This window comes from Rhinopithecus bieti, unplaced genomic scaffold (assembly GCF_001698545.2).
Source record: "Rhinopithecus bieti isolate Rb0 unplaced genomic scaffold, ASM169854v2 scaffold_11508, whole genome shotgun sequence".
NCBI classification, from domain to species: domain Eukaryota; kingdom Metazoa; phylum Chordata; class Mammalia; order Primates; family Cercopithecidae; genus Rhinopithecus; species Rhinopithecus bieti.
Genome location: NW_016806932.1, coordinates 211,668 through 225,205, shown reverse-complemented (window position 1 = coordinate 225,205; position 13,538 = coordinate 211,668). Strand labels below are relative to the sequence as shown.

The 13,538-nt window shown below is 40.7% G+C and overlaps 1 protein-coding gene across 1 annotated transcript in view; it reads left to right on the top strand.

The window, feature by feature from the left end:
* The window catches only part of CCDC162 (coiled-coil domain containing 162), a 29,284-nt gene extending 18,725 nt beyond the window's left edge, over positions 1-10,559 (top strand). Inside the window, 4 exon segments of the mRNA XM_017878728.1 lie at positions 1,498-1,700; positions 5,773-5,928; positions 8,736-8,829; positions 10,227-10,559. Coding sequence (XP_017734217.1) covers positions 1,498-1,700; positions 5,773-5,928; positions 8,736-8,829; positions 10,227-10,559 — 786 coding nt within the window.
* The last annotated feature ends 2,979 nt before the right edge of the window (positions 10,560-13,538 follow it).

Sequence of the window (13,538 nt, the reverse complement as noted above, 5' to 3'; positions counted from 1 at the left end):
ATCTCAAAAAAAAAAAAAAAAAAGTATTTGAAATTATTTTATAAATCATAGTGAATATCTGGGATACCTGTCATCTCCCATTGCTGCCACACAGTTTTATTATTTTTGAAATCTGTCCAAATTTATACCTGTAAGTGATAAATATTCAGATTAATATTTTATATTAGGTCAGAAAATGCCCTCAAACAACATGTAGGAATTTATTTAATAGGTCTCTTTGTTACCACTTTGGAAAACTTTAAGAGCCTAGAAATTGCATCCTTTAGTAGCACAGTCTTTTGGTAGATAAGTGGATAGACAAAGGAGCTTATGTATCCTGGGGAGCCAAACCAGAGAGGCAGATGGGGGGGTCTCCAGACTGGGTGGTTGCTGGGAGTGGTATATTCGAAGACAGCAAAGATATTACAGCAGAGGTACCCACCAAGGCAGCAGGGTGTTAAAGGACAGTGTGGTTACTTCACAAATCACCCAGGGCCAGCTCTGAGTGAAGGAATGCTGGAAAGGCAGTTTGGTGTACTGTAAAACAGCTGAACTTGGAATTAGGAAGCCCAAGTTTACTCTTGCTGCGTGACCTTGGAAAGTTTCATGTTGCTTCAGATCCCTCACTGACAAAGGGGAATAATGATACCTGTGATGCCTATTTCATGGGGATCTTGTGAAAATAAAAACGAGTTAATATATGTAAAAATACTTTGAAATTTTGAAACTGTAATTAGAGAGGTATACGCAAAAAAAAAAAAAAAAAAAAAAAAAAAAATTGTTGGCGGGGCATGCTGGCTCACGCCTGTAATCCCAGCACTTTGGGAGGCCAAGGCGGGTGGATCACAAGGTCATGAGATCGAGACCATCCTGGCTAACATGGTGAAACCCCATCTCTACTAAAAATACAAAAAATTAGCCAGACATGGTGGCACACGCCTGTAGTCCCAGCTACTCAGGAGGCTGAGGCAGGAGAATTGCTTAAACCCAGGAGGCGGAGGTTGCAGTGAGCTGAGACTGCTCCATTGCACTCCAGCCTGGGTGACCGAGCAAGACTCCGTCTCAAAAAAAAAAAAAAAAAAATTGTTATTGGCCACCAAAATACTTTTAAAAATCAGGGACTTCTATTTCTATTTAGTTTGTCTTTGGCATAGACAAGTATACCCACAGTGAGTATCTAGAGATTTGTTTATTTAGACTCTTAACATTTATAATAATGATAACAGCAGATACTTTTGCATATGTTGACCCATTTAACCCTCTCAAGAGCCCTTTTAGGAAGTTAGTATCTATTTGCATGCAGTAAGGACTGTTATTATCCTTATCACCACTTTATAGATGAGAAAATTGAGAGACAACAAAATTGAGTACATTGCCAAAATCTCACAGCTTCTCAGTGGCAAAGTTAGGACTTGAGCCTAGGAAATCTGGATCCAGAGTTTGTGCCACTGACAGACAGTGTATTTTTTTAATGTGAAAATTCTTCTATGTTTTAAAGGATATTTTGTTTTCTTTCAGCTGTTTTCAGCTAAAGTTATGGGAGATCCCTTTCTCGTGGGGGAGATAGGCCTGCTGGCATTCAAGTCTGCAGCAGACGAAGGACAAAAAGAAGGCCAAGACTCTCATGTGCTACTCTTGGAGATGTTTTCCAAACTTTTGGAACTCTTGACCCTCCGCCACCGGCTGACAGAAATGAGCCTGGAGAGTGCACACTTAGCTCAGTCAGTGGGGGTCAGAGGACCCAGGTGGAATATACGGTTTGCAGCAAAACATGGGGGGAAACAGGCCATGAGACTCCCTGCCTACAAGCCTACCCTCTCTCTGCTCCCAGAGCAGCCAGAGTTTTCTAAATGGCTAACATGATCACCTTGCTCCCTATCGGGGGAAACCCACCCCCAATATTCAACGTGGGTCCTTTTCTATTTTCCTTAAGTGTCGGCTGGTCTGAGAAATAAAAGGAAAGAGTACAAAAGAGAGAAATTTTAAAGTTGGGTGTCTGGGGGAGACATCACATGTCGGCAGGTTCCGTGATGTCCCCCAAGCCGCAAAACCAGCAAGTTTTCATTAGTGATTTTCAAAAGGGGAGGGGATGTACAAATAGGGTGTGGGTCACAGAGATCACATGCTTCACCAGGTAATAAAATATCATAAGGCAAATGGAGGCAGGGCGAGATCACAGGACTGGGGCAAAATTAAAATTGCTAATGAAGTTTTGGCATGCTTTGTCATTGATAACATTTAATCAGGAGACAGGGTTTGAGAGCAGACAACCAACCTGACCAAAATTTATTAGGCAGGAATTTCCTCATCCTAATAAGCCTGGGAGTGCTACGGGAGACTGGGGTTTATTTCATCCCTTATCTACAACTGTAAAAGACAGACGTTCCCAAAGCGGCCATTTCAGAGGACTCCCCTTAGGAATGCATTCTCTTTCTCAGGGATATTCCTTGCTAAGACAAAGAATTCCATGATATTTCTCCTATTTACTTTTGAAAGAACAGAAATATGGCTCTATTCTGCCTGGCCCACAGGCAGCCAGACTTTAAGGTTATCTCCATTGCTGTTATCCTGTTCTTTTTTCAAGGTGCCCAGATTTCATATGTTTAAACAATTTGTGCAGTTAACGCAATTATCACAAGGTCCTGAGGCGACATTCATCCTCAGCTTATGAAGATGACGGGATTAAGAGATTAAAGCAAAGACAGGCATAGGAAATCACAAGAGTATTGATTGAGGAAGTGATAAGTGTCCATGAAATCTTCACAATTTGTGTTCAGAGATTGCAGTAAAGACAGGTGTAAGAAATTATAAAAGTATTAATTTGGGGAACTAATAAATGTCCATGAAATCTTCACAATTTATGTTCTTCTGCCATGTCTTTAGCCGGTCCCTCTGTTCAGGGTCCCTGACTTCCTGCAACAGCTCCCTTGTTCCTTTTCTCTTCCAAGCCTTCCCAAATGCCTCTCTGATCACTCAACTAGGCTAAGCCCTTCTACTGGCACCTAGGTTTCCCCTCCATTCAGCACATTTCCTTTTAATTCATTGCTTAATATTGGTGTGTTGACTTTTCTGCTAGCATAAGCTCCCTAAATGCAAAAGCCCTATCCACATTCTTTACTGTGACATCCCATCACCTGGTATGGGGCCTGAGCCACACCAGGCACTCAGGGAATATTGGTTGAATTTGCTCCTGAATGTAATGAAGTTGAATAGAAAGAGCCTAGAGATGAGAGAGAGACGAGTCAGTGACAGCATCCAGGTCAGACAGAGGTATGGCGGGCTTGGAGGGCAGGAGAGAGAAATTAGTGAGTTACGTTTTAGGTATGAGGGTGAGATGATGGTAAGACGTCAAGTGGACATGTCCTACAAGCAGTAATAATATGGAACTAAAGGGTTTGTTGTAAACATGAGAGTTGTCATATTCTGGTCCCCACAAAAGGCCCTGTAGACATAGAGAGTCCAGTCACCTACCACAACCATTATCAAGGGCCTGCTGTGGCCAGGGTCTTTACTGGGGATTTTATGTGTATTATTTCATTTAATTCTCAGAATATCCTTATGAGGAGGGTTACAAACATTTTATCAGCAAGGAAGTAGAGGCTCAGAAAAGTTAATTTGCCTAAGAGCATATAACTAGAAAGTAGTAAAGACAGAATTTAAATTATCAGTCAAGATATTATTAACATCACTTCATAATTTATGATCCTTGGTGGCAGGAATCCCATAATGTAAAATTACCCATGACACATGGTAACAATGATATTCTACTGATATGTACAAAATACTAGGGGAGTATAGAAAAGAGAGTATTTCATTCTTCCTAAGTGGTCAGGGAAAGCTTCATGGAAGAGGGGCTGCTATGGGTTGACTTATGTCCCTCCAAAATTCATATGTTCAAGGCCTAATCCCCAGTACCTCCGAATGTGGCCTTGTTTGGAGATAGGTCTTTACAGAGGTAATTGAGTTAAATGGAAGTTATTAGAGTGGGCCTTAATCCAATATGACCGGTGTCCTTATTAGAAGAGGAAGTTCAGACACAGACACAGAGGGAGATCATGTGAAGGCACAGGGAGAACATGTCATCGACGAGCCCAGGAGAGAGACCAGGACCAGATCCTTCCCTCACGGCCCTCAGGACGAACCAGTTGTTGACACCTTGATTTCAGACTTCTATCCTCTAGAACTGTGAGACAATAAATTTCTGTTGTTTAGTATTTTGTCTGTTTCCAGGGTACTTTGTTGCAGCAGCCCTAGCAAACTAATACAGGTGCCAAGAACTCAGCCTTCAATGCCAACTTCTCAAGATGGAGAAATGCATTAGAAATGGGATGTTGGGGAACATGCACTATGGCTCACGCCTGGAATCACAGTACTTTGGGAAGCCAGGATAGGAGAATCACCAGAGGCCAGGCATTTGAGACCAGCATGGGCAACACAGCAAGACCTCATTTCTACAAAAATTTTTTTAAAATTAGTTGAGCCTGGTGGTTCATGCCTGTTCCAGCTACTTGGGAAGCAGAGGTGGGAGTATTGCTTGAGCCCAGGAGTTTGAGACTGCAGTGAGCTATGACTGCACCACTGCACTCCAGCCTGGGCAATAAAGCAAGACCTCTATCTCTAAAAATAAAAGACAAAGGAGGAGGAGGAAATAGGAAGAAGAAGAAGGAGGAGGAAAGGAGGAGGAGGAGGAGGAGGAAGAGGAAGAAGAAGAAGAAAGAAGGAAGAAGAAAAGAAGTAGAAAAGAAGGAAGAGAAGAAGAGGAAGAGGAAGAGGAAGAAGAAGAAGAAAAAGAAGAAAGAAGAAAGAAGAAAGAAGAAAGAAGAAAGAAGAAAGAAGAAGGAGGAGGAGAGGAAGGGGGAAGAGGAGGAGAAAGGGGAGGGGGGAGGAGGAGGAGGAGGAAGAGGAAGAAGAAGAAGAAAGAAGGAAGAAGAAAAGAAGTAGAAAAGAAGGAAGAAAAGAAGAGGAAGAGGAAGAAGAAGAAGAAGAAGAAGAAGAAAGAAGAAAGAAGAAAGAAGAAAGAAGAAAGAAAGAAGAAAGAAGAAAGAAGAAGGAGGAGGAGAGGAAGGGGGAAGAGGAGGAGAAAGGGGAGGGGGGAGGAGGAGGAGGAGAGTGTTAAGGAAGGAGGAAAGAATTGTAAACATGTAAGGCTGAGATGCCAGAGGAACATCTAACTGGAGCCATGCTGCGACAGACTTGGGACTGGAGCTCAGAGTTAAGTCAGGACACAGACAAGGGTCACAGATTGTTACATGAAGGAGTAGTCTTAGGGTGTGGAGCTGAACAGACTCCCCCACAAACCCCTAAGGAGGGGATGTGGTAGATGAGAAGAGAACCAGGTTCGGAACCTCAGGAAACACCAACATTTGAAGATAAGCAAGAGAAGCCGGTGAACACTGAGAGAGAGCGGTCATGAGGCAGGAACATGGTGAAAGATGATCCTCGAGGAGGAGACAGAGAGGCCAACTGTGATGAACTCTGAGAGAAGATGGTGAATGTTGCATTTCAGCAATGTTGGTGACCTCATGAGGGCTCTGGGGACAGAAGTCAGCTTGTGGAAAATGAGAGTCGAGTAAACACCCAAGCACATCTCCTACTTGAACTGCTTTCTACCATCTGTAACTGTCACAGCAAGTGCAGAGCGGAAGACCTCTGTGACTCACTTACCTCACACAGACCTGGGCTTTTATTGGACTTTTACTTTAGTTTTTGTTCAGGTGTCTTCGTTTTCTTATTACTCACTTTGTTTTTAGGAGAAAACACTAACATATGCCCTTGGCTCTTTTTTTCTTTTAGGCTCTATAAAGAATTGGCATGGGAGATGGGTTTTGAAGAGTTCCATTTGTATCTAAGGCCTGTTCACTTTGAATTTACATCACACAGGAACAGGGCAGACCAGCCACCTTCTGTCTTTATAACCTCTCTGCTGGAAGACAGTGGTTGGGTAGACAGGTGAGCCTTGAGAGCATAAGGTAAAAATAACATGATGGCTGAGTGAATAACCAGTGAAAATAATTTTGTCACCATTTGACATGCAAGAACAATTACATTTTAAGTTCTCTCTTATATTCTATCTGCCGTGATGCCAGTTTTTTTCTTCTTTCTTTTTTTAATAAGAGGGAGAAAGTAAGATTTCATTTAAGGGGGACAATTGCATTTAAAAACAGCAAGTAACTGAGAAATGAAAGAACTAGAGAACTCAGGTGAGATGAAATCACAGGCTCAGCTGCTTCCCAGGTAGAATATGTTGCTTCCAGGTAGAAAAGGGAGTCAGCATGGGTCTAAGGGGGTGAGAGCCATGGATCAGAAGTCCAGGTCTCATCTCTTACTTTCCTTCAGACCAGGAAGATGTCACTTAAGTTTTCAGAGCAGCTGTTTCCTTGAAAGGATAACACAAGGTACAAATATAACATGCAGGCAGTATCTCAGGCAGCCTCCTTTGTTAGCTAGTGATGGAAGCCAATGCAAACCAGTGAAACTTCTCTCTCATGCCCCATAGGTTCAACCCATTGCTTGAAAGAAAATACCCTTACTAGTAATAGATGGTGAGTCTGTTCAGTCAGGGGAAAGAATCTTTCTTTTGTCCTCACACAACCTTTGATGTGTGGGGAGGAGAAACTGCTGTCTCCCTCTTCTTTCTTTCTCTGCTATCTGCTTTTCCCCTCAGGGTCCCACCTCTATCCCTGGAGATTCCTGGTACTGGCTCCATGCCAAGGAAGGAAAAAGGTGACTCCAAGGAGGCAACCAGCACCTTTGTTTTGCTAATGCAGATCTCTGCTCAAAATAGAACTCTGAGTGTTAATATCCTAAATGACTCCACAGAGCAGGGGTAGAATGAGCGGGTTAGGATGATAGAATACAATATCCCAGGATTTCTCAATTTTAGCACTACTAAACTTTGGGGCTGAAGACATCTTTGTTGTGGGGGACTATCCTGTGTGTCTTAGGTTGATTAGCAACATTTCTGACTTCTACCCACCAGATGCCAGTAATATCTCAGTACCCCACCCCATACACACTGTTCTATAATCAAAGACGTCCCCAGACATTGCCAAATATCTCCTGGGGGCAAAACCTGCCCCTGCTCTATCCTATCACATTAGCTAAGCCAAAAACTGAATTTACTGTAAAGATACAGAGATATTCACAGAAGCCAAGGCAGGAAGTATGATCAGGCCTTAGGCAACGCTAGGTCTCCAATTGGCAAAAAAAAAAACAAAAAAAAAAAAACAACCTATCTGGAGCTAAGCTTTTTCTGGTTCTTCAAGGGCCTCCTTGGTTGGTGTTTTATATTGCTGTGAAAATAGGGCACCACATTTTTGTTCAGTCAGAATCCACCAATCAGCACAAACTGCCCAAATGCCCTATGGTCTGGCCGATGCTCTTGTCTGTGACTGGTCCTCCAGGTGATGACCTAGAGATGCCGCAAGATAAGGGAGCCTTTTTCATTACCAGGAGAAAGCTTATATATCCAAAGAACTTGTGTACTGAATTCGTATTTATTTTATGTATGTTAATTCCTTAAAGTTACCACTTTGGAGAGCCATTATAACAACAACATATATAGTGATCCCTTAGTGTCTGTGGGGGATCAGTTCCAAAATCTCCTCAGTTGCCAAAATCCAAGGATGCCCAAGTTCCTTATATAAAATGGCATAGTATTTGCATAAAACCTATGCACTCCCTCCCTTATGCTTTAAATCATCTTTAGATTACTTATAATTATATCTAATACAATTTAAATGCTATGTAAATAATCGTTATACTACATTGTTTTATTTGCATTATTTTATTTTATATTGTTACTTTTTAATTGTTTTATGTTTTCAAATATTTTTTAACTGCAATTGGTTGAATCCATGGATGCAGAACCCATAGATATGGAAGGTCAACTGGATCAAATATGAGTATAGTGACTTACATTTTAAAAAGCACATTCATGCATATTATCCCTCTTAATATTTGCCATAACCCTATGAGATAGGTGATACCCCCTTTACAGATGAAGAAAGAAGGATTGATAGATATTAAGTTACTTGACAAAGTCTCATAGTTATGGACAAAGTACTGAGTCTCAAGGTGGAAAAATGGCTACAAAGAATATTTAGATAGCTGTTGGAACCGTAGGAAAGAGAGAGAATTGGACAACATTTAGGGGGTGCTCAAAGGAGTGAGTCAGTGAAGGATCCTAAACAAGTATGGTCAAGAAGGTGAGAAGAGCCAGGTGTGGTGGTGCATGTCTGTAGTCCCAGCTACTCAGTAGGCTGAGGTGGGACAGTTGCTTGAGCTCAGGTGTTCAAAGCTGCAGTGAGCTATAATTGCACCACTGCCATTCAGTCTGGGTGACAGAGTAAGATTCTGACTCCAAAAAAAAAAAAAAGTAACTTGGTACACCTTTGATGCCCAGTTAACTACATATGTACTTCAAATAGATAAAAAATTTTCTTAAAAAAAAAAAAAAAAAAAAGGTAACAGGAAAAACAGGAGAGAGTAGTGTAATGGTAATCAAGAGAAAATAATTTCCAACACTATGGGGTGGTCACCACAATCAAACTACAGAAAGATCAAGTTCAAAAAGGACAGAAAAGATCCCAGATCTCTTATAGCTTTCAGTGGAAATACCAAGTTTTGTATAAAAGTTGCATTTGCTATTATTACTGACATTTCAGATCTGATCACATGACATCCTGTTCCATCATAATGGTGTCTCTTGATTAGTTGCATATCACATCAAAACAGTTTCATATTTTTTGTTGCAGATATTCTCCTACTGCTCTTGTCTTAGCCATCTCTGAGGTGGATGATAACCAAATTGGTAAATTTAGTTTTTACACAAAGGAAGCCATTCTTAAGGTAAACGATTTATTTTTTAAAAGCAAATGAAAGTAGAATAAAACAATTTGCTCACGTATTTCTTTCAGAAGACATAATACTTTATATAAATTTAACTTTCACATATAAGAAAAGCTTCCATGGGCCGGGCGTGGTGGCTCACACCTGTAATCCCAGTACTTTGGGAGGCCAAGGTGGGCAGATCATGAGGTCAGGAGTTCAAGACCAGCCTGGCCAACATGGTGAAATCCCATCTCTACTACAAATACATAAATTAGCCAGGCATGGTGGTGCGTGCCTGTAATCCCAGCTACTTGGGAGGCTGAGGCAGGAGAATTGCTTGAACCCAGGAGGTGGAGGTTGCAGTGGTTGCAGTGAGTGAAGACTGCGCCACTGCACTCCAGCCTGGCAACAGAGTGAGACTCCATCTCAAAAAAAAAAAAAAAAAAAGAAAAAGAAAAAAAAAAAGAAAAGCTTCCAATTTCTTAAATAATAATAATGATGGGTTTAGTCCATTTTCTCTTGCTATAACAAAATACCTGAGAGTGGGTAATTTATAAAGAAAAGACGTTGATTTGGTTCATGATTCTGGAGGCTGGAAAGTCCAAGGACGTGGTGGCAGCTTCTGGCAAGGGCTTTTGCACTGCATCATAACATGGCAGAAAAGCAGAAGGGCAAGCGATTACATGCAAAAGAGACTACAAGAGCAAGCCAAGCTTGCTTTTATAACATCTGCTCTCTTGAGAAAGAAATCCACTCCCACGATTATGACATTAATCCATTCATGAGGGCTCTAATCTCATGGCTCAATCACCTTCCAACACATAAACTTTTGGGGGACACATTCAAACCATAGTGATGGCCTTGCCTTATTTGATGTGCACATTAGCCTGGTTTGAACCACAGAGACCGCAACACCACTTATAATAACTTCTGTTAGATACTAAAAAAGAAGTTCACATGTAGTGAACAATCTTTGCATAAGGTTTTAAAAATATACATTTGTTATTGGAGCTTTTATCTGGTCTTTCTAAACCTGGTGCTATGTTTTATCTGCTACTTGGATTTCTTTGCTTCTGTATGTGTATTTTTAAAACATTGATCTAATCTTGGCTTACAGGAGCCTACCACTGAGCACATGTTTGCTAGTTCATTAGAGCCTATTCATCTTTTCCTGACCATTGGGGAAATCTAATGGTGTCCAGCTATAGAACCAATCAAGCCTGGAGGCTGCCTTCTTGGAATGAAATGCTGCTTAGGGAGAGACCAGATTCAGTCTTATGGCTGAGTAGCAAGCATCCCAGCTCATTTGGCAGTTTGAGTCATATATTTACATGTTGAATAAGTGGTGATCTCAACCCTCAACTCACTTCTTTATGCAAGAAATTCCTAATATTTTTCGTATTTTCTTCCTTTAGCTCTTGTTGCATTCAGGAGTGGAAAATATGCAGGTGACTCTTGCTTGCCAAGCTGCTCAGAAAAATGCTTTGATGGTGGCTGTCCAGCAGGTGTACTTCTATCACACCCCGCAAGGGAGCTGTCCTGCTAATGTCAAGGTCAGCCTGCATGACAGAGAAGCCAGAGGCATGTCATCACTCCCACCAGCTAATATCAGGCTGCCCCTTTCTTCCTTCCTTTTTTCCCTTCTCTCTTTCTCCCTTTCTTTCTCCCTTGCCCCCTACTTTCTCTTTCCTATCTCTTTATCTTCCTTACTTTCCTTTTTTTCTCCTTTCCCTGTTTCCTGTTTGTGAATCAATGTATGACCAAACCCTTACTAGATTTCTTAATTTTCAGTGGTACTTTTTTCTGTATTTCTTGTTTTTTGGTTATTGAGAAATAATTAATGTGATATAAAACATACCACAGGCTGGGTGTGGTGGCTCACACCTGTAACCACAGCACTTTGGGAGGCAGAGGTGGGTGGATCACAAGGTCAGGAGATCAATACCATCCTGGCCAATATGATGAAACCCCATCTCTACTAAAATACAAAAAACTAGCCGGGTGTGGTGGCACGTGCCTACAGTCCCAGCTACTTGGGAGGCTGAGGCAGGGGAATTGCTTGAACTCTGAAGGCAGAGGTTGCAGTAAGCTGAGATCATGCCACTGCACTCCAGCCTGGCAACATAGTGAGACTCTGTCTCAAAACAAACAAACAAACAAACAAAGAAAAACCAGATTATAGTATATAATTCAGTGGCTTTTAGTATATTCACAAGATTATGCAACCATCATCACTATCTAATTCCAAAACATTTTTATCACTCACTCTCAAAAGAAACATACCCATTAGCAGTTACTTACTTTTTCTCCCTCCCCTCAGTCCCTGGCAACCACTAATCTACTTTCTGTTTCTATAGATTTGCTTATTCTGGACATTTTATATAAATGGAATCATACAACAGGTGACCTTTGGGTGTCTGGCTTTTTTCCCTTAGCATAATATTCTCAAAATTTAGCTGTGCTGCAGCATGTATCAGTACTTCATTTTTTCATTGCTAAATAATATTTTATTATATGGATATACCACATTTGTTTCTACTTTTTGGCATTAGGAATAGTGCCACTATGAACATTTATGTATAGGGTTTTTTGTTGTTTTGTTTTGTTTTGTTTGAGATGGAGTCTTGCTCTGTCACCCGGGTTGGAGTGTAATGGCGCGATCTCGGCTCATTGCAACTTCCACCTCCCGGGTTCAAGCAATTCTCCTGTCTTAGCCTCCTGAGTAGCTGGGACTACAGGTGCATACCATCACGCCTGGCTAATTTTTCGTATTTTCAGTAGAGACAGTGTTTCACCGTATTAGCCAGGATGGTCTTGATGTCCTGACCTTGTGATCCACCCACCTCAGCCTCCCAAAGTGCTGGGATTACAGGCGTAAGCCAGCAGGCCTGGCCTAGGTATAGAGTTTTATGAGGACATATATTTTTTAATTTTCTTGGGTATATACATAGAAATTGGATTGCTCAGATTATATGGTAACTTTATATTTTACATTTTGAGGAACCGCCAAACTGTTTTTCAAAGTGACTGCACTTTTTACATTCCCATCAGCAATGTATGAGGATTCCAATGTCTCCACATTTTTGTCAGCACTTGTTATTGCCTTTTTATTTTAGCTGTTCTAGTGGGAGTAAAGTAGTATCTCATTTTGGTTTTGACTTGGATTTCCCCATTTACTAAGACCTTGAGCATCTTTTTTTTTTTTTTTTTTTTTTGAGACAGAGTCTCGCTCTGTCGCCCAGGCTGGAGTGCAGTGGCCGGATCTCAGCTCACTGCAAGCTCTGCCTCCCGGGTTTATGCCATTCTCCTGCCTCAGCCTCCCTAGTAGCTGGGACTACAGGCGCCCGCCACCTCGCCTGGCTAGTTTTTTGTATTTTTTAGTAGAGATGGGGTTTCACCATGTTAGCCAGGATGGTCTCGATCTCCTGACCTCGTGATCCGCCCGTCTCGGCCTCCCAAAGTGCTGGGATTACAGGCTTGAGCCACCGCGCCCGGCCAACCTTGAGCATCTTTTCATTTGCTTACTTGACCATTTGTATGTCTTCTTTAGAGAAATGTCTGTTTAAATCCTTTGCCTTTCTATAAAATTTCATGTTTTGGTTTTTTATTGATGAGTTGTAAGAGTTCTTTATATATTCTGAGTAAAAGTCCCTTATAAGGCATATGATTTGCAAGTATATTCTACAGATTGTCTTATGATCTCCATTTAACTATTATTTCATTACTTGTTCTTTTGGTGTCGTATTTAAGAAACCATTGCCTAATCCAAAGTTATGAAAACACTCATATGTTTTCTTCTAAGAGATTTATGGTTTTAATTCTTACATTTAGGTCTAGGGTCCATTTATACTTAATTGTGCTATACAATGGGAAGTAGGGGTCCAACTTTATTCTTTTCATGTGGCTAATCAGTTTTCTCAGAACCACTTGTTGAAAAGACTCATCTTTCCTCATTAAATTGTCCTGGAACCCTTGCCATAAAAACACTTGACCATAAATGTAAGAATTTATAACTGGGCTCTCAATTCTATTCCATTAATCTAAATGCCTGTTTTTATGCCAGTACTACTATGTTTTGATTACTGTAGCTTTGTAGTAAGTTTGAAATTATGAAGCATAATCCCTCCAAATTTGTTTTCTTTTTCAAGTTTGCTTTAGCTATTTTGAGTCCCTTGCATTTTCACATGAGTTTTAGTGTCAGCTTGCCAATTTTGGGGGGCTTTAAAAAGAGTACATTAGAATTTTGACAGGGATTGCATCAAACCTATAGATTGAATAGTATTGCCATTTTATTTTATTTTAGTAGGATTGCCATTTTTACAATATTATGTCTTCCAGTTCTTGAGCATGGCATGTCTTTCTATTTATAGACACACCTTGGAGATATTGTAGGTTTGATTCCAGATGGTTCCATGCCAATTTTTTGGTTTCTGAGTGCATATAAAAGTTACTTTTATATTACACTATAGACAATTAAGTGTACAACACCATTTTGTCTTAAAAAAAAAAAACCAATGTACATATACCTCAATTTAAAATACATTATTCACTTGCAGACCAAAGAATATTGTTACAAAAAAAGAAAGAGAAAATATATTTTTGCTAAAAAATGCTAATAATCATTTGAGCCTTCAGTGAGTTGTAATCTTTTTGCTGGTAGAGGGTCTTACCTTGATATGGAAGGCTGCTGACTGATCAGAGTGGTGGTTGCTGAAGGTTGGGGGCCA